The sequence below is a fragment of the Brassica napus genome, chromosome C4 (genome assembly GCF_020379485.1).
Source record: "Brassica napus cultivar Da-Ae chromosome C4, Da-Ae, whole genome shotgun sequence".
Lineage (NCBI taxonomy): Eukaryota > Viridiplantae > Streptophyta > Magnoliopsida > Brassicales > Brassicaceae > Brassica > Brassica napus.
The window spans coordinates 62,046,438-62,067,062 of NC_063447.1; the positions used below are offsets into that span (position 1 = coordinate 62,046,438).

At 35.2% G+C, this 20,625-nt stretch overlaps 5 protein-coding genes across 5 annotated transcripts; 3 read left to right on the top strand and 2 right to left on the bottom strand.

The window, feature by feature from the left end:
- Positions 1-3,962: 3,962 nt before the first annotated feature.
- On the top strand, positions 3,963-5,504 carry LOC106395138 (AT-hook motif nuclear-localized protein 22). Its single transcript, XM_013835661.3, has one exon. It carries the CDS (start codon positions 4,336-4,338, stop codon positions 5,272-5,274), a length of 939 nt encoding a protein of 312 aa, XP_013691115.1. The 5' UTR covers positions 3,963-4,335; the 3' UTR covers positions 5,275-5,504.
- A 4,087-nt stretch (positions 5,505-9,591) lies between these two features.
- LOC106392062 (4-hydroxy-tetrahydrodipicolinate synthase 2, chloroplastic) lies at positions 9,592-11,585 on the top strand. Its single transcript, XM_013832841.3, has 3 exons — positions 9,592-9,964; positions 10,222-10,305; positions 10,525-11,585. Exons 1-3 carry the CDS (start codon positions 9,876-9,878, stop codon positions 11,450-11,452), a joined length of 1,101 nt encoding a protein of 366 aa, XP_013688295.1. The 5' UTR covers positions 9,592-9,875; the 3' UTR covers positions 11,453-11,585.
- Positions 11,586-11,618: 33 nt separating this feature from the next.
- Positions 11,619-12,316, bottom strand: LOC106392063 (protein LITTLE ZIPPER 1-like). The gene is made up of 2 exons (XM_022701600.2): positions 12,055-12,316; positions 11,619-11,969 (listed from the first exon to the last, which is right to left on the bottom strand). The coding sequence occupies exons 1-2, from the start codon at positions 12,264-12,266 to the stop codon at positions 11,789-11,791; spliced, it is 393 nt and encodes a 130-aa protein (XP_022557321.1). The 5' UTR covers positions 12,267-12,316; the 3' UTR covers positions 11,619-11,788.
- Positions 12,317-15,659: 3,343 nt separating this feature from the next.
- On the bottom strand, positions 15,660-17,219 carry LOC106392061 (fasciclin-like arabinogalactan protein 8). The gene has a single exon (XM_013832840.3). It carries the CDS (start codon positions 17,044-17,046, stop codon positions 15,820-15,822), a length of 1,227 nt encoding a protein of 408 aa, XP_013688294.2. The 5' UTR covers positions 17,047-17,219; the 3' UTR covers positions 15,660-15,819.
- Positions 17,220-19,141: 1,922 nt separating this feature from the next.
- LOC125586242 lies at positions 19,142-19,657 on the top strand. The gene has a single exon (XM_048756102.1). It carries the CDS (start codon positions 19,142-19,144, stop codon positions 19,655-19,657), a length of 516 nt encoding a protein of 171 aa, XP_048612059.1.
- The last annotated feature ends 968 nt before the right edge of the window (positions 19,658-20,625 follow it).

Genomic DNA, 20,625 nt, shown 5'->3' on the forward strand with positions numbered 1-20,625 from the left:
TATTTGTGAAGACTAACAAAAACATTTATTTGTGAGGAAATTAAAGAAAACAATTAGATGCATTTTCTCTATAAATAACCTTAAGGAATTCTATATAAATATGATATGGATTCCTATTTCTTAATGATTGTTTGAAAGTTGTCCGTCAACGTAAATCAAAATGAATACTAGAACATTTATGTACACATGAAATAGTGACTGCTAAAAAGGAAATATATAAGTGTTTACCTACCTCATTGTATTGAAGATTATTATTATTTTCTCCTCAGTTGCTCTTTACCTATTGAATTAGGATAAGACCCGCGCCTTGCGCGGAATTAAGTTATTATTTTTATTATATTTTGGAGAATGAAACAATAGTTTGGCTTCATTTGGATTAGGGGTGTTCAACCCAGATATCGGGTTGGTTTCGATTCGGTTCGGTTTTTTTCGGTATTTTGGTTAGTAAAATATAACTACTATTCTAAATTCATATTTACTTTGACTTTAGTCTTTCACATACTTTTGAAAGATTTCAACTGGACAACTAAATTGATCAGACAATCTTGTTGCTTTAAATCATTAGTATATATATATATATATATATAAATATATATTATTTAGTTTGAATATTTATTAAATAAAAATTCATATGCGTTATATTTTATGATCATTTGTAACTTATTATAATAAAAAAAATAATCTATTGATCACAAAATTTTCAGAGTGAGAATCTTCAAATTTCTAATAATATATAGATGTTTTGAAAAATTCAAAATATAACATATAATAAAAAATATAAATGTTTTTATTATATATTTAATATGATTTTTTTAATATCTTTTAATAATATAAAATTAAAAAAAGAACTAAGATACCAAAATTGTTATCAAATATTTATTATTAATAATAATTAATTTTCATATATACGTTAATCATATTAGGTAATTTCGTAGCTTCTAATTAAGGAAAGTGCAAAAACAATATTTGGTAGATTATTTATCAATACGAATATTCGATAGTTAGTTTAATAAAAAATATAATGTAAGTTAAGACGGACCAACCTATTTTTTTAAGAATAGTATATTTTATATAGTCATTTATTAAATGAGAATTTATAATCATACACTTCTATGATCATTCATATCGTTTTATAACTGAATATTTAAATCATCGATAACAAAATTTTCAATGTGAAATCTTTAATAAGTTTATAATTTATAAATGTTTTTGAAAATTCATTGAAAGTTTTAATATTAAAATATTTATGTAATCTTATGGTATATAGTTTAATCTATATATATATGTTTTATTATTAAATGATATTTTTTACTCATATGGTTTTAAAATCATGTGTATCTTCTTATAATATTAAATAAAAGTTCATATTAATACAATTTTATGATCATTTGTAACTTATTATGACAAAAAAAAAATCTATTGATCACAAAATTTTAAGAGTGGTGATCTTCAAATTTCTAATAATTTATAGACGTTTTGAAAAATTCAAAATATAACATATAAAAAATATAAATGTTTTTATTATATATTTAATGTGATTTTTAATATCTTTTAATAATATAAAATTTTAAAAAGAACTAAGATACAAAAATTGTTATCAAATATTTATTATTCATAATAATTAATTTTCACATATATGTTAATCATATTAGGTAATTTCGTAGCTTTTATTTAAGGAAAGTGCAAAACATTTTTTGGTACGTTATTTATCAATTCGATAGTTAGTTTAATAAAAAGTGTAATATAAGTTAAGATGGACCAACCTATTTTTCTAAGAATGGTATATTTTATATAGTTATTTATTAAATAAGAATTTATAATCATACGGTTCTATGATCATTCATATCATTTTATAACAAAATATTTAAATCATCGATAACAAAATTTTCAATCTGAAATCTTTAATAAGTTTATAATTTATAAATGTTCTTGAAAATTCATTGAAACTTTTAATATTAAAATATTTATGTAATCCTATGGTATATAGTGTTTAATCTATATATATATATATATATATTTATTTATTTTATTATTAAATGATATTTTTTACTCATATGGTTTTAAAATCATGTGTATCTTCTTATAATAAAAATGTTAAACCATTGATCATTAATTTTTAACATAATAATTTTAATAGTTTTAGTCATTTATTATCATTTTTAAAAATTCAAAATATAACATATACGAAAAAATCTAAATTTTACTTTTATAGCTAATTTGATTGTTTAATTTATTTTAATAATATAAAATTAAACAAAAAATGATGAAGGAGATATAAATTGTTATCAAATCTTTATTATTAAAATCATTAATTGTCATATATATATTTGTCATTTATGGTAATTCCGTAGGTTTGATTTAAGGAAAGAAAATAACATATCATATTATTATATCATATAGTTTGACCAACTTATGTATCTAACAACATATAAAAATCAAATGTGGACCTACTTATTTTTCAATTGAATGTAATTGACTACCTAATTGAGTGCCACCTATGCATTGGGGTCTATTTTAATTAATACAAAATTGAGGTTACATCTTTTCAAATGTTCTTCAATTAATATATAGGGGATGTGTTATGTGTGTACAAATAGATAGAAATATATTTAAATTCTACCGTTACAACGAGAAACATAATGCCGTACATAAGGCAAGTCCCAGCTATAAAATCATCATCAGCTTAACTTACAAATTTATTTTAGATTCAATATAGACTCGGGTGCTTCAATTTGTGTGTCCATATAGTGTTTGATTTAATCCCACGCATCCATGGAATATATATGTCTCTAGTAAGTCCTCATCCAATATTTTCACGGACTTTTTTTTCTTACAAAAATAAAAACAACCGAAATTATTACACAACTAGATTAAGATCCGCGCCTTGCGCTGGATAAACATTATATATATAAATTATTTTATGTATTATATGTTCTTACATATTATGAAATAATAAATATATATTGAATAATTAAAAGTCAGTAACTATTACATATATAATTAAATTGGTGCGAACGTATAAATCAATTTTATTAATCCAAACATTTTTTAAAAAAATTTTGATAGGATATGTAATTAAATTTAAATAATATTAACATACATAATATATTTTTAATATTAATGTCTATTTTATTTTTTTTATTTTTTTAAATGATGCTTTCTACTCATATTTATTTTTTATCATGTGTATTTTTAATAGCAAAAACTTTAAATTACTGATAACAAAAATTTTATTGTGGGATTAATAATTTTAGTAATTGATAATTTAAAAAAAAAATTATCAATGTTAGTTAAAAAATTTTATCAAAAAAAATTATTCAAAGTAAATTTTGAAACTAAAATATTTATTTATTCAATATGGTTTATAGTTTAATTTAGAATGATATATATACATATATATTTTAAATCTTAATGATTAATTAAATTAGACTTTTACTTATATGATTTTGTAATCATTTGTATTTTGTTATAACAAAAATTTTAAACCATTGATCGCAAAATTTGAATGTGAGACTTTTGAAAGTTTTAGTAATTTATAGTCATTTTTTTAAATTTAAAATATAAAATATACAGAAAAATGTAAATTTTTATAATATGGTTATTGTGTTTTTTAAAATATTATTTTAATAGTTTTAAATTAAACAAATTTGATAGAATATACATTTTTTTTATCAGATCTTTATTATTCAAAATCATTAATTGTCATATATACTTTACCCACATTAGGCAATTCCGTAATCTTTATTTAAGAAAATAATAAATGACATTAATAATGAATTTATGGTTAGTTTAATAAAAAGTTTATTATATAATTAGATGAACCAACCTATTTCTCTAATAATTCTAAGAATCATCCTATTGATGACATGTGGCTACAAAAAGAAGTTGTAATGTTTCACAAATAATATATAGGGGATATGCGAATGGCCCCACAAAAAGTGGACCCCACAAGTGACACAGTCAGTAGGACCCACACACCGCCCATGCGGCACGCTGTCTATCTAAAGTCTAAACCAAAACTAAACCCATCTTCCATCTGCATACTTCCTTAACCTCACCCTCTCAGACCTAACCCTAAATCTATCTCTCTCCTCTCCTCTCTCTTCTTCTTCTTAGAAGTTTCATTTACATGTATTACTAGTTCAGCTCCAGTTTTATTTTACATGTATATGACTTTATATCTCTTTTTATTTTCTCTTCTTCAAAATTTCAATCTTTTTCTCCTTAATTAATTGAATTGAGCTCTTGTGTATCCATCTTCAAGTTAAGAGAAGAGGAGATTAATTAGTTAATTAGGGTTTTTAATTGTTTGCCTTTTTTCTTTTCATTCAAGAAATGGATCAGGTCTCTCGCTCTCTTCCTCCACCTTTCCTCTCAAGAGATCTCCATCTTCACCCACACCATCAGTTTCAGCATCAGCAGCAACATAACCACGGCCACGATATCGACCAGCACAGGATCGGTGGACTAAAACGCGACCGAGACACTGAGATCGATCCAAACGAGCACTCTTCAGCTGGAAAAGATCAAAACACTCAAGGTTCCGGCGGAGAAAGCGGCGGCGGAGGCGGAGGAGGAGGAGGAGGGGGAGATAACCATATCACGAGAAGGCCACGTGGCAGACCAGCGGGATCCAAGAACAAACCAAAACCACCAGTCATCATCACGAGAGACAGCGCAAACGCTCTTAAGTCCCATGTGATGGAAGTAGCTAACGGATGTGACGTCATGGAGAGCGTCACCGTCTTCGCTCGCCGTCGCCAACGTGGTATCTGCGTTTTGAGCGGTAACGGCGCCGTTACTAACGTTACCATTAGACAACCAGCTTCGGTTCCCGGTGGTGGCTCGTCCGTCGTTAACTTACACGGACGTTTCGAGATTCTTTCTCTCTCGGGATCTTTCCTCCCTCCTCCTGCTCCACCGGCTGCTTCCGGTCTAACGATTTACCTAGCCGGTGGTCAAGGACAGGTCGTTGGAGGGAGCGTGGTGGGTCCACTCATGGCTTCAGGACCTGTGGTGATTATGGCTGCTTCGTTTGGGAACGCTGCGTATGAGAGGTTGCCCTTAGAGGAAGATGATCAGGACGAGCAGCAAACGGCTGGAGCGGTTGCTAATAATATGGATGGTAACGCGACGATGGGTGGTGGAACGCAGACTCAGCCGCAACAGTTGATGCAAGATCCGACGTCGTTTATACAAGGGTTGCCTCCAAGTCTTATGAATTCTCAGCTGCCAGCAGAAGCTTATTGGGGAACTCCAAGACCATCTTTCTAAATGGCGAAAAAATACTTTAGTTATGTTCATCGTTTTTCATTTATAATATCTCTTCTGTCAAATTTTAATTTTCTTTTTCCCCTTTGTTTTATAAGAGATCATTGTAGCCTTTGATGAAGAGAATCGTTTTGGTCATTGGACCGGTCGATTGATCTTTTAGGTATGACATGGGGGTTGTGTGTTTGCGTTGACTAGGAGATTATAAGTTGTTGATTTTGAATTTTGTGATTCATGTGTTGGTGTTAATTAAGCTTTGCGTATTGTTGATTGATTCTAGTGCAAAACCTAGATTTCATTGAATTTTTATAACGCTCAACGAGTACACACCAAGGTAAGGCTCCTACTTAGTTAACAGGTTACTAAGAATGTCAGTTTTATTTGTATTTGGTCAAATATTTCTTTAGTCCTTTACTAATTTATCAAACAATAAACCCATTTTCTAAGAAGTTCACATTGTTTGATATTGTTTTCTTGTTTAGATATTTAACAACGGTTATTTTTATTTGGCAGTAAGGCCGTAGGATAATTTTTTAAAACTTTAAGTAATTAGAAGCTAAAATATAATATATAAGAAAAAAAGGAGAAAAGATGATTGTTCCGAGGTTGGTAAGAAGATGGTGAGAGGCAAGAGGCATAATGACAAGAACAAGGCTTGGGAACAAGGTGATTGCATGTGGCAGATACTTGTGTTTGCACATTTACACGAAATTCCGTATAATTTATATGCGTTATCAGTAATATCCACATAAAGTAAATCTGAGCTGTAGCTTTCTCGGTTAAACGTAAGAAGTCGAGTCGACATAGATTATAAAAAATTGGAACAAGAAAATGATGATAACTATGAGTCTATGACTAACTCACTTGATATTTTTTTGCCAAAACTCACTTGATCATAGCTAATATAAGTAGATCACATACATTTTATAGAAGAATATAATTTGTGTGTGTAGTGTTTGATTTGCCAGTGAGAGAGAAGAGAAAGCAATTAAGAGAGGGGAAGAGAAGATGAGCATTGGGTGAAGCACCGACGCACGTGCGTATCTGTGGGAAGGAAAAGTTCCTTTACGAGGCGATGAGTGAAGTGAGTGTGTTCCTTACTTCCAAAGCCATCTCTCTCCCCTTTTGCATTTACATCTCATCTAGTCATCTTTTTTTTTATCAAACCATACTTCCATTATACGAGTTTAAACTCCATTATAGGAGTATACAACAAGGCCATAGCAAGCCAAACAGACAAATAAACTGACTAAATAATAGAGAGATAGCTTAAGAAAACAACTTACAAAAGAAAGCCATAAAAACTGCATAACAACAATTTCATAGGCTTTTTGACAAATTGCATCCAGTGTAACCCAAAGGGTCACAATCACTGCCTCAAAGGCAGAAAAATGCACTAGCTGGGAGCAAAATCCTTGCAATACCAGCAATGCTTGTTCATCCAATTCGCTCCATACATAAGGAAATATTGGGAAAATAGACTGCTCCAGACAGGATACACCCAAGAGAAAAGTACTAGTCTCAACCGGCTTCAACAGAAGGAATATCATAGATAGTGTTTCTTCAATCTGCCACCAAGAAGAAACACACACCAACATAGCACAAAGAGCCAGATTGAACACAAGAAACAAACTGCATACTGCAGTAGAGATTGGCACTGAGGCCATATAGATGCTACTAACGAGCACAAGAGTAGAATCTAAGGAGAAAGACTCCATCGGAACATCACAAATTAAGACCAGGATCCACATATCCAGTGCCTCTCATACAACCCGTGTTTCATACCATTCAACAGAATAATGAACCGAGAGTGAAGCGCAGAGGCAAACCTGGAAGAGAACATCAGGACATGATCGAAAAGGAGACCACACTGTGCGCCGGTGGTATAACAAACTGCATCCAGCAGTACATCGACGCCCATAGACAAAAGATGAGACACCAACAGACAAGTGATGAGTGTCTCCGCCTCTCATCTTACTCGTCAAAATTGGCGAATGAGACTCCAGATCTTGGATTTTGGGAAACGCATGGGATGAAAGGTTGGCGGCGGCGTTGAGGAATTGAAACAGAGCGAGAACAGATGAAGCGTCGGGAGGGTCTGGTGGGTCCGGCGGAATGGTGGGAGAGAGAGAGATTCAAACCAAAAAAGCTTACATGGTGGTGGGTCGGGAAGAGGCCTGAACGCGACGGGGCAGGAGCAGTCATCATCAGGAGCATGGCGGAAGAGAAAATCTGCTTCAAGAGGAGGAAGACTGAACGGCGGAGTTGAAACGGATGAGATCCATCAAAGCGGCGTCCTCATCTAGTCATCTTATCTTTCACCTTCTTCTATAACCTCCCTATGATCGATCGATCATTTTTGCTGTTAGAAAGGTTACTATCAATGATAAAATTATAACGATAAGATAAACCGAGTGGCCTGTGCAAAATTTTTTTTATGCCATTTAATCATTTTGATATCACATTATTTACTTAACTAATAATCACATTTTGTCAATGCATATGTACATTAATTAAACAGGTCTATTTTCTTCTGCCATTTGTTATATATATATATATGTATATATTTTTTTTTTTTAAGTTGTTCCATGTTTTTGCTATGGTTTGATTGAAATTTCATATTGATCGGCATTATGAGTGATTGGACATACGTATATGTTCTTTGACTTTCCAATTAAATTATTACACACTATATAAAACCCGAAATAAATCAACTATAATTGAAGTGGGTCTCTCTTCAATTCTCCATGTGTTTAGTGATACATATATTATAGTTTTGTTTGTTTCCTTAACGCAGTGATCAAAAGATATAAAATATATATATAGAAAGATGAGTGATCAAAAAGATATAGAAAGGCATGTCAGCAACACATTATAATATGTAGTTTGAAGAAGAATAAAAAGGAGAGAGTGAGTAGACGCACTAGAAAACAAGACCGCTTACGAACCAACGGAGTCCGTAATAGTTAACCAAACCTAGAATCCGTTTCTATTTTTCTTACAAATCGGAATTGGGCCTATCAATCTTAGACTGCGTTTGGTCATTATCTGTCCACTATTAGGCCTATAATGGGCCGATGCAGGAAATAATTTTGTTGGGGGCATGAATACTAACCTACAATATTTAAAATAGGTGCATATAGCTTAGGTTTTAACAAATTACACTAAATTTTCAAATGTTGTTGGGTTCAGTGGCCCCCGTCTCGTTACATGTGGCTCCGCTAGGTCATCGTGGTTCGGCCGGTCTGAACCGGGTTCGATCGGGTTTACTTAGATTAAACTAAATTTAATAATATTTTATAAATAATATTCATATTTTTTTAAAAAAATAAATCATATCAAATAAAATGTTTACATAGCCATAATGTGTAGAAAAACTTAAAATCTAAAACCAATATGAAAAGAACATTTAAACTTTATTCGCAGATCTTATCACTCTAAATCTTCTCCACCTTTAAAAAAAATATATATACATATTAGGTAAAAGTTACATTTTGAAATACAAATTTCAGAAACGTAAATATTTTAATTATTTAAAGTCTTCAAAACAAGTGATCATGAAATAAAAATTTAAACAAGGTGAGAAATAGACAAAAACAATATCTTGACGTGAATATTAAACTTTATGAATCTTGTAATTTATAAGTTGTAGAAACGACAAAAGAAAAAAACGAGAGACGATACTTTATTAATCTTTGATAAATCTTATTTTTACTTAAAAAGAAGAAAAATTAATTGTTTCATTAACAAAAGTTTTTGCATATATGCGAACCGGAGTTTGGGCGGTTCATTGGGTTGCCGGTTCCCGGGTTTTTTACGGTTCGATAGGGGTTTTTAACTGGTTCGATTTTAGTTGGGTTTTAGCATTAACCCAACCCGGATTATTTTTGATTCATGGACCCGGTCTGACCACCGGTTCGGTCCGGGTTTAAAAACACTGGTGTAGACTAATCATAGTGTATATTAAGACAATAGACAACTAGACCAAAAAATAAACAATCGTTGAAAAACAACTATATTATGAGGAGCAGTCACGATGGACCGTCCTGAACACGAACGGGCATTGCATGAGTTAATGTACGGATATGCACACAAAAAAATACGGATATGGTCGAATCTTACCCTAAAATAGTAATATGAAAAATATTAAAAAGATCCAATGGATCCCTTAACCAGTAATGTTGTGGCCTATTGGGCTAAAAAAAGTCTTCGAGAAGGCTGCTACAAGAGTGTTGACCATAATGTCTGTGCGTGCGTGTCGTTGACTCATACCCACGTGGCAATATCTATCTAGAGAGACAAAAAGAGAACCCTAAAAAAAACAGCAGCTTTGTATTTTTAATACATCATCTGTCTCCTCCTTCGTCCATCTCTCGCCGCTTCCTCCTTATCGGAATCTTTCGCTCATTATGCTCAGAAGCCTCCTCCATTACCATATCCCTATCGCTTCACTTCTCCTTCCAACGATTCTCTCTCCGATTATTATTGCCATCGTTTTCGTTAACTGAATCACACACTAGCCACCAAGCTTGTGTGATTTGTTTGAATTTGGATCGTTGTTCTGAAAATTGGGTTCAGTTTCTTTTGTTACTGTGTATTCAAAGATGGCAGCTTTGAAAGGTTATGGCTTGTGTTCTATGGACTCTGTTCTACACTTCCCCTGCCCAAGGCCACCATTTGAGGCCTACAAGAGGTTCCTTTTCTTCTCCTCATATATTATGTAGATTCAATACATTTGCTGTTAGGTAATGTTTTCCTTTATTTTTTTTATTAATTCAAGCTAGGCATTGATATAGCTTATAGTATTGGCGTGTAACTGAGGTTCTATTCGTTTAAAGAATCCAGTGATATATAGACAATGACCTGTTCGTCGAGACATAACATCTAATGATTCTTGTTCTGCCTATTGAGTCAAGGCTAATCTGCTTTTTATGTGTCTTCATAACGCAGAAGAAGCTCAAGATGGGTCTCTCCAAAAGCAGCTGTTGTACCAAACTTCCACCTCCCTATGCGCAGCTTGGAGGTTAAAAACAGGTCCGTGGCATAAACTCTTAGATGAAACTCTTATGAATAAAAGTGTTTTCAGCGGGAACATTGTAAATAGTCTATCCGCAAATTTTTTCCAACTCAAACAGGCTGGCTGAAGTTACAGCCGCAAACCTTTTACCACCGGACCAAAAAGAAACTCTTATGAATATATCATTATATATATATATATAAATTCTCTTTTTGTTTTTGTATTTGTTTTGTCAGGACAAACACTGACGACATAAAAGCGTTAAGGGTAATCACAGCCATCAAAACCCCCTACCTCCCCGACGGAAGATTCGACCTCGAAGCCTACGACGACTTAGTCAACATCCAGATTCAAAACGGCGTCGAAGGCGTCATCGTCGGCGGCACGACCGGCGAAGGCCAGCTGATGAGCTGGGACGAGCACATCATGCTCATAGGCCACACGGTCAACTGTTTCGGAGGAAGCATCAAAGTTATCGGAAACACGGGAAGCAACTCAACAAGAGAAGCCATCCACGCGACGGAGCAAGGGTTCGCCGTCGGGATGCACGCTGCTCTCCACATCAACCCTTACTACGGGAAGACTTCTATGGACGGGATAATAGCGCATTTTCAGTCCGTTATGCACATGGGACCGACGATTATATACAATGTCCCTGGTCGAACGGGGCAGGACATACCGCCTAGCGCGATCTTGAAGCTTTCTAGGAGTTCTAATTTAGCTGGTGTGAAGGAGTGCGTTGGGAACAAGAGGGTTGAGGAGTATACTGAGAGAGGGATCGTTGTGTGGAGTGGGAATGACGATGAGTGTCATGATTCGAGGTGGGACTATGGAGCGAGGGGAGTTATATCGGTTACTAGTAACTTGGTTCCTGGTTTGATGAGGAAACTGATGTTTGAAGGTAGGAACTCGGATTTGAACTCGAAGCTTTTGCCTTTGATGGGTTGGCTGTTCCAGGAGCCGAACCCTATTGGGCTCAACACTGCTTTGGCTCAGCTTGGAGTTGCCAGGCCGGTGTTTAGGTTGCCGTATGTTCCGTTGCCTTTGGCTAAGAGGGTTGAGTTTGTGAAGATGGTCGAGGAGATTGGACGTGAGCATTTTGTGGGCGAGAGAGATGTTCAGGTGCTTGATGATGATGATTTTATCCTTATTGGTCGATATTAAGCATAATATACTTTTTGAGTTTTGGGTTTACTTTGTTTGGTGTTTAATGAAAGAAGAGATGGTTTGGTTTATGTGGTTGGGGGATGGAACTCATTCATCATATTGCTTGTTAAGTACTTATGGTTTGCTTTTACTCGTTTTTAAACTGTTTGTGTTGCGGTCGGAAGAGGAAGATAGTTTTGGTCTGACGTACCATTAACAAAAGAACACACAGATAGATTACATGAGAGATGAAACTAAAAAAAAATTAGAAGTATACCAAGTAATAATACTAAACCCCTTCAGATAATAAGACACTGGTGTGTGTTTTAGAGCCCTTAGATTGGTGTTTTTGTTTTATGGAACAATGGAAACGTTTTTGGTCTGAAGCAGAGAGAGGAGAGCTTTGTTTTCTTGGTGAAGGATAAGAGCTTTCTTCCTGAGTTTCTCGTTCTCTTGTATCATGTATTGATTCTCCATGTAGAGTCTTATATTGTTCATCTCCAACTCCTTTTCTTCTCGCCACATCTTTCTCCTCCTGAAAAAAGTACAAAACAGACCGTTAAAACGTTACAGTGACTTAGATAGTTTTCAGAGAGGTGTGTGATGATTGAGACTGAAACCTGGAGAGACGAGGGATGTGAACGTGGGTTTCTGTTTTGAGGTACAAAACTAGTCTCGTGGGTGTGTGTGAGAATGGTTTTGAAGAACTTAAACACATGTTTGGATCTTGAAGAGAGATCAGGAATAGACAGAGAGGAGAAGTGAGATGTGTTTGATCAAGTGGGAGAGATATAGAAGCGTTATATAGATGAAAGTTTGTTGTGTTTTGCATTTTCTTTATAGAGAGATAGAGATGCTCCTTTAGAAGGCAATGATGTCAAGAGAAGAATCATAATTACAAAGGGCCAGTGAAAGATGTTTATGAGGGAGAAGAACAAGTATTAGCAAAAACAGTATTTATCTATATCATATCATTATCTTATCTTTTTTTTTTGTTAGACTGATAATCGTACTATTTAGAAGAATTTTAATAGGTTCCCTATAAACTATAAAGCTCAACTCACAGTTAAGAGGTACACATGAAGAAACAAACTATTCAATTTTGGTTCCCTATAATTTATGATAATGTTTGTTTGTCACATGGTTTGATGGAGCCTTACAAATGTAGGTGACAGTTAGTCAAATCTGTGCAACATTTGGCTATTCTAATACACCAACAACTATTCTTTACATTTACATATACACAATATATTCTAGACCGAATAAATTTTACTGGTACAAGCTCTGATTAGGTATAAGTGGAATTTATGAATCTTCGACCTAACCATTACAATGAACTAACCCTTTGTTTGCAAGGCTCGGTCTCTTGTTCCAACCAAATGATCACTCATTGGGTTCTCAAAACAAGGTATGGATCTAGACCAAAAGTTCTTCCATTTTTATTTATTTAATATAGTAAATTACTTAAAAAATATTTGAAGGTATCAAATTTCAAATATTTAATTATAGCGATCTGATTATAAGTAAAAAAAAAAAAAAAAAAAAAGAAAATTTGAAATTTGAACACACATTTTTAATGTTTACTTCAATACCGTTACACATACTATTACAATAAAATGGTTAACCTTTTGTTGAAGAAAAGAATCAATAAAGTGGATTTAACCTCTGCTTATTTTTGTGAGATTAAGCTTTAAATTTTGCACAAGAAAGCTGTACCTTTTTGTTTGTAAGAATTGTCTTGAGTTTAATGAAGCGATTTGGCAGATTTTTTTGACTGGAAAAAGGTCAAATCATGATTAGTTGGGAGCCAAAGTAGTCAAAAGGTTAAGAGGACGTCAAAACCTCGATCTTCATCACAAGTACAAATGTTTCTCTTACTTAACTCTTTTTTTAATCCATCAAGTCTGTCTTCTTTTCTTTCTTCGTGTTTTCGGTTTAATGGGACTTTTATGATTACGTACCCGAGCCACCAAGGTAGAGAGAGTGTAAAATCCAGAATTTTCAACTCATTGAAAGTCATATCTAATGATGGTTAATCATTCCGTTAAATAAACAAAACAAGACTTACTTTCTAAAGTTTATTTAACTTTACTTGCTACCATTTGTATGTCATTGTTCCCCGTCCATTAGTTTATATAGATGTTTAGATGTAGAATATTATTAAGATTCTTAGCTAATAAGCACTGTGCTTATCTTTATTATGAGCCGCATATTGGGCAACTATATGATAAAACATAGCTTAGCACCATGTTTAAGCCAATTTTGTGTATCTTCCTTATGTATTCTTTATCTATATATTGATATACTAGTCAATATCGTATTGTTGCCTCGTGATGGTTCACGTGAGGTAGAGAGCTTGGGTTTAAGGGATGATGGTTCTGAAAACTTGGAAAGTACAGGAAAAAGTGTTAAATCGATACAACGGAATCGGGTGCAATGACTTTTGTTTTAGCATATTTACAATAATAATATACATGTATGTTTATGCACATTATAAACATAGTAACATATATATGTTGAAGTAAGTAGTAGTGGATAAAGTCATGGAGTACTCGAGTAGGAGTAGAAGCAAAAACCAAAGCACATTTAATTTCGAAAACGAAACCATCGACTTGGCTTCTTCCTCCCACACAATCATCATACGCATTTGCCATAATAACCCCATTCCCCACTCGCCGACGATAGATTCATCAACCATCATTATCATCATCATCATTTTGCATAATGAATTTTGTGGGCTATTTTCTTTTCAAAACCCACAAATTCCACATGCACATATGCCCAATCCCCTTCCTTCTTTCTGTAGCCCAATAAAAACTCCTTATTTTCCAATCTCTAATTTATTATTTTTTTGCCAACATCCTAACTATATCCCACCATATTAAATTTCTCTAAAACCCAGTAGAAAAGTAAAAAGAAACAAGTAGATAACAAAATAGTCTCATGTGAAAAATTCTTATCATATAAAGCTAAATTTCATGACTATTCAATAAAAATATCAAGCTACACATTGACAAAAAGACTCTACTCATTACATGTACTGATGATATACATGGAGAAAAAAGGTTTAGAATAAATTGATGAGACCAAAGACTAGGACCACTAAATAAAACGTACTCATTTCTTGTATTGATAATGTCAATAGAGAAACCCAAATGCAAAGACAAACCAAGTTATAAGAGGCATCAAATGGAATTGGAGGAGATAGTCAACAGCGAAATGAAACCCCATCCATCCACGCTTCTCTAAAAAAGTGTTCAAAACTTGTTATAATTATACTATTGATATTATCTCTACTACTATTCATACATAGCCTTTGAGTATCTGATCATATACAACAAAATGGATCAAAGCTAACTAACTAAGAGAAATTTACCATTAGAACCAAATATATAACTTATAAAGGAGTTCATAAGATTTTAATAAACTCATCAGAGGTAGGAGAGGGTGAGTTTATTGCTTTCAAAGTGATGAGGTTGTTGCAAAAAGGAGTTTCTACTCCTCTTCTCACCATCAGAGCCTCTCTTTTTAGTTTCAGATTATCCATTGAGATTCCTCTGACTTACTCTTTGCGCTTTCTATTGTTAGCCACCATCTCTAGCCTAGCTCTCTCCTTTCCCCTTCATTCTATCGTTGCTATCATTGCATCACATTATGGAGATGCTTTGTCCTGAAGTAGACATCCCAAAACTTTCACATATATATATTTTAATCAATACATTTATCTTTGCATTTCCACGTAAATATACTGGAGTGCCCGACCAACAAGAACAAAATTTGTTTAAAGCCCAAAGCCAATATAAGCAAATATACAATTATACATATAATGCAAATTTGTAATTAAATTTTTGAATGCAATGATAGGAATCAACCTCTTATGTGGCTTATGCCATGGACCGGGCCTATATACAACTCCCCATGTTACAAACCGTACCATTTGCCCCGGTCTATCTACACTACACCTTACTTCTGATGTGTTAGTTAATGGAAAATGATTTGGAATGAGTGTAAGTAATTTATCGTCTTCGTCCATTATGTATGTCCACATGTTTCTGATTCCCATCAGATGTTTGAACGCCTTGCCGTTCGTTAAATGGAACCGAGACACGAGCGTCTTATCAGAATAAAGACTCGGTACGAGCGCCGGCATCCCTTAAGAGAAAAGTGTCGGTATCAAGAGGTTTGGGAGGAAGTCGGGTTTGTTACAAAAAAAAAAAAAAAAAAAAAAAAAGAAAAGGGAGGAAGTCGGGCTTCTCCACAATAAATATTACTGGGCCACACCTCTCTCAACTCCAGATAGTGTAGGCCCATTTATTTTATATATTTTGTACAGTGTGAAACTACATCGTTTAGTAATAACCCTCAAAAACAACAACTACGAGAATTCAAAAGGTTTCAACTAACTGAAACACGGCTATGGTAGCAAGCGTGACCAATGCGGTGAACAACGACGGTGAGCTCACGGCAACCGCCGCGTTAGCCGACTTGCTGTTAGCTAAACCTTTGGACGAGTTCGAATGAGAACTTTCCGGTGACTCGTCCGTAGGAGGTTCTGACGGTGAAGGAGCGGTGGGCGAAGCTCCTTCGGCCGGAGATAGCGCCGGCACCGGCGCCGGAGAATGAGAATTTCCGAATAGCTCAGTAGGGAGGAGGACATTATCCACCGTGAAAATAACGACCGGGGTAGCGTCCAGCACCGTGTGGACGAGTCTCGACGAAGCAATGCCGGTGTGAAGAACAACTTCGTCCCCGGAGGTGGAGGTCGTAAGATCAAAATTTCCAGCTCCGGTGGTGGCTAACGTGGAGACTTTGTTTTTGTTACTCTTCAGTGAGCCTTTGGGTTTGTAGTGAGCGAGGGCGTGATACTCTAGTAGCGAGACCATATTAGCTTTTGTGAGCTTTGTCGGATCAGGGACGTCTTTAGCTTTGAAAGCTTCATCGGACGGTGCAAAAACCGTTAAGCCTTTTTTAATAACGGATTCGTACTTCTTGAGCACTCCACTCTTGGCAAGCATTTTAGCGAAGGTTTTGCAACCGGCGTTCTCCAGCAATCCGGTGATGTTGGCGGGGGAAGGAGCAGGGGCGGCTAAGATTCCCGGAGCGATGATCGGAGCATCGATCTCGACGACGGAGATGCTGTAAGGGATTTGCTTAACGGATTTGGTGAAGTAAGAGTCGAGCTTTGAACCCGAAACGGCTGAGCCAAAAGCGACTTGGCCTCCGTAAAGATCGGTTATGTTGACGTATCCTAGGTACTCGGGAGCGTTTCCGGCTGTGTTGTTGTAGAGTGTGACGGAGAGAGTCGTGCCTTCTGAGATTTGGTGGAGGCTCTCGGGGTCGTAGTAGTCGAGGAGAGTGAGGAGGCTTAGAACTTTTTTAACGACGGAGAGTTGACGTTTTCCGGCGAAGGAAGCCATTGCGTCGTTGTTGAGGGCGAGGAGGGTGATCGTCGGGTAGCTGTTGATTTCTTCCGCGAGCTTCGTTTGAGAGAGGTAGCTGTTGAAGGAGGAGTAGTCCGGGTAGTTAGCGAGGATTTTAGTAATGTTGTAGCCGCGTACGGTGGAAGCGATGGCGAGGAGGGAGAAAATGAAGGCGAGGAGTGGTGCCGCCATTGCGAGACGGTTGAGAAGGATGAAGTAATCAAAAATGAGAATAATAATGAGGTGAAATCAAGGGTTAAGTAGTTAATCGTGGTTATGTATTATTTTGACTAGTATTAATGATTTCTCTATCAATGGGCTGGACTGGGGACATGTGTTTTGCCGTACAATAACTGTAAGAAAAAGAAGTCATTCCATTTATTGTCTTTTTGATTAGACTACCAAAATGGGCTTTGGGATAACATTTTTTTTAGATAACCAAATTTTGTAGAATAACATTTTTTTTTTAGCTTTTGTCGCAAAAATAGTTTTCAATAAAAGAATGACCAAAATAAGTTTTATTAAAGGGTAATAACGTATTTTTATTCTAGGTTAACTAATTTAGGCTTAAATTTTAGAGTTAATGGGTGAAATTTTGGGAATAGAATTTCAAATTTAAAAAAATAAAATATAAATATTAAAATTTTCAAAATAAAAAATATACTATTTTGATCATTTTTTTTCTTTTTTTGAAAACTATTTTTGCGACACAAATTTAAAAATGGCTATTCGAGAGAATTGCCCTTCTTTATACATAGCTGATACTATTTCTTTCGGAATAACGTTAGCCTTTTCTTTTTGTTGCAATGAAAAAATAGATTTAAACTTTTAATTGATGGATTGTGTTGAGTTTTGTTTTTGCGTTAACAGAAGTTTTCAATCAATCTCCAGGACGACTGAAGAGATAAGAGAAGTAGTGATGGGGATGCCGAGCAATAAATCTCCAGGACCTAATGGCTTCACTGTTGAATTTTTCAAAGCTTCCTGGACTATCATTGGTGGGGATCTCACTACTGCAGTGAAATCATTTTTCAGTAAGGGTTTCTTGCCAAAAGGCTTAAATACTACTATTCTGGCTCTGGTGGCAAATAAAGGTAATGCAACAGAGATGAGAGACTATAGGCCAATCTCTTGCTGCAATGTCCTCTACAAAGTGATTTCAAAAGTCATTGCTAACAGATTGAAAGGTACCCTTCCTGGCTGTATCTCTTACAATCAATCATCATTTGTCAAAGATAGATTGCTTGTTGAGAACCTCTTATTAGCCACTGAAATAGTAAAAGACTATCACAAAGAGGATGTCTCAGCCAGATGTGCTATGAAGATTGATATTGCCAAAGCTTTTGATTCTGTGCACTGGCCGTTTCTACTGAATACACTGAGGGCTCTCAACATGCCAGAGGAATTTGTGCATTGGATAAAACTCTGTGTCTGCACTTCTTCTTTCTCAGTCCAGGTTAATGGAGAATTAGCGGGGTTTTTCCAGAGTAAACGAGGGTTACGGCAGGGTTGTGCTCTATCCCCTTACCTGTTTGTTATATGTATGAATGTGCTTTCTAAACTTCTGGATAAAGCTACAGCGAGAAGGGTCATAGGGTATCATCCTAAATGTCAAAATATCCTGCTTACACATTTATGTTTCGCTGATGATCTTTTGGTATTCACTGATGGAACTAGAAGATCAGTAGAGAATGTGCTTAAGATATTTTAAGACTTTGCTGCTATCTCGGGTTTAAGGATCAGCTTGGAGAAGTCTACATTATATACAACATGACTCTCTGAAACCCAAGAAGCTGATATCCTCAATTGCTTTCCTTTTGCTTCTGGAAAGCTGTCTGTTCATTACTCGGGGCTACCTTTACTTTCTCGAAGGATGACAGTTAGTGACTATATGCTGCTGGTGGAAAAAATAAGGAAGAGGATGAGCTCTTGGACTGGAAGGTTATTATCATATGGGGGTCGTTTGCAGCTGATTAACTCTGTTATCACCAGTATGGCTAACTTCTGGATGTCTGCATTTCGGCTACCTGGCAGTTGTTTAAAAGAAGTTGAGAGACTATGTTCTGCATTTCTATGGTCGGGGCCAGAGTTAAAAACAAGTAAAGCAAAGGTCCGTTGGTGTGATGTATGTTTGCCAAAGAAAGAAGGTGGCTTGGGGATCAGAACACTTAAGGAGATCAACACTGTTCTTTGTTTGAAATTGCTTTGGCGACTGTTCTCCAATCGATCCTCACTATGGGTTAAGTGGATCCAATGCTATTTAATACGGAAAGGCTCCTTCTGGTCAATGAAGAATAGTGTCAATGCAGGATCATGGATGTGGAGGAAAATCCTGAAACTTAGGGATCTTGCAAAGCATTATCTTCGGATGGAAGTTCACAATGAAAAAGATATTTCTTTCTGGTATGATTCTTGGTCTCCTCTTGGATGTCTTAAAGATTTGCTGGGTGAAAGGGGTACTATTGGTCTGGGTATAACTGAAAATGCTTGTGTCGGAGAGGTGCTTTTAACTCATCGTACAAGAAGGCATAGATTGTATGTTCTTAATGAAGTTGAGCGTGAACTTGAAGCGTTGAGAAGCAGAAGCAACTATGATGATGATGATATGGCCCTATGGAGACAAGATGGAAATCGATTTGCAAACACTTTTTCTACAAAGAAGACGTGGTTATGTATGAGACAGGCGCAACCGAGTTGTAACTGGAATAAGGGAGTGTGGTTTCCACAGTCAACTCCTAAATTCTCCTTCATACTGTGGGTTGCAATTAGGAACAGACTGCAAACCTGTGATAGAATGCAGTAGTGGAACACTTCATTGGATACCACTTGTGTACTATGCCAAGATGAGCAGGAAACCTGTCATCATCTCTTTTTTAAATGTCGTTACTCGAGTAAGGTGTGGAAGAAACTAATTGGAGGGATTCTGAAGGAGGGTTTCACAGTCGAGTGGAATGAGATTCTAGATATTGTCTCCCAGTCAAGATCTAGCTTCTCTGCCACTGAATTATTCATTATTCGGTGTACTTTCCAAGCTCTAGTGCATAGTGTATGGAGGGAGAGAAATGCTCGTAGGCATGGTGAGCAACCAAGGGAAGTGAGAGTGTTGATCAAATGTGTAGACAAGCTCATTCGACTGAAGCTACTTGCAGTGAAAGGAAAGGGTAAAAAGTACCTTGAGTAAGGTTTATGTGCTTGGTTTGGCTCCAAGATTATAAGTTGAAGTGTTGATAGGATTTTTTTGAGTTTTTTTTTTAATTTCTTTGATCTTTTTATGAGTTAAAAACAGATGCACTAGATGTAACAGAAGTTTTTGTTTGAATAAATTTTACATTCATTCAAAAAAAAGAAAAAAAAAAGAAGTTTTCAATCTGCAAATATGTTTTAAAATATCAGAATAGTTTGTGGACTAGTAGCTTAGACATTTATGATTCAAACCTGACTTTTTGTATTGTAGAATAAAGATGTCTAGGAAAAATATACACATGCTATAGACATTTAAATAGAAATTCGGTGAGGGCCAGTATTGAATCACTGCTTCCTATTATACGATTTTTTTCGAGCTGTCATTACAATCTACATGCTGACAATATAAAATATATATGTTTCAAGGTAATCGGATGTTACTCTATTTAAATATGTGTCCCTTCTTTGGTTCTATTTCGGTGGACTTGAGATATGCTAGTTTTTTCTCCCAACTTCAGATTGACGCTGCTTGTAGAATGGGTTTGATTACATGTCTTGTTGTCATAGGCTGTGGACTCATCCTGTTTT

Bases quoted from the DNA above. Each gene is read 5' to 3' on its own strand.
- LOC106392063 (XM_022701600.2), bottom strand. From the start codon at position 12,266: ATGCAAAACACAACAAACTTTCATCTATATAACGCTTCTATATCTCTC. The intron at 11,970-12,054 runs GTTTCAGTCTCA...TACTTTTTTCAG, and splicing joins CACATCCCTCGTCTCTCCAG to GAGGAGAAAGATGTGGCGAG.
- LOC106395138 (XM_013835661.3), top strand. From the start codon at position 4,336: ATGGATCAGGTCTCTCGCTCTCTTCCTCCACCTTTCCTCTCAAGAGAT.
- LOC106392062 (XM_013832841.3), top strand. From the start codon at position 9,876: ATGGCAGCTTTGAAAGGTTATGGCTTGTGTTCTATGGACTCTGTTCTA. The intron at 9,965-10,221 runs GTTCCTTTTCTT...TTCATAACGCAG, and splicing joins CCATTTGAGGCCTACAAGAG to AAGAAGCTCAAGATGGGTCT. The intron at 10,306-10,524 runs GTCCGTGGCATA...TTGTTTTGTCAG, and splicing joins AGCTTGGAGGTTAAAAACAG to GACAAACACTGACGACATAA.
- LOC125586242 (XM_048756102.1), top strand. From the start codon at position 19,142: ATGAAGAATAGTGTCAATGCAGGATCATGGATGTGGAGGAAAATCCTG.
- LOC106392061 (XM_013832840.3), bottom strand. From the start codon at position 17,046: ATGGCGGCACCACTCCTCGCCTTCATTTTCTCCCTCCTCGCCATCGCT.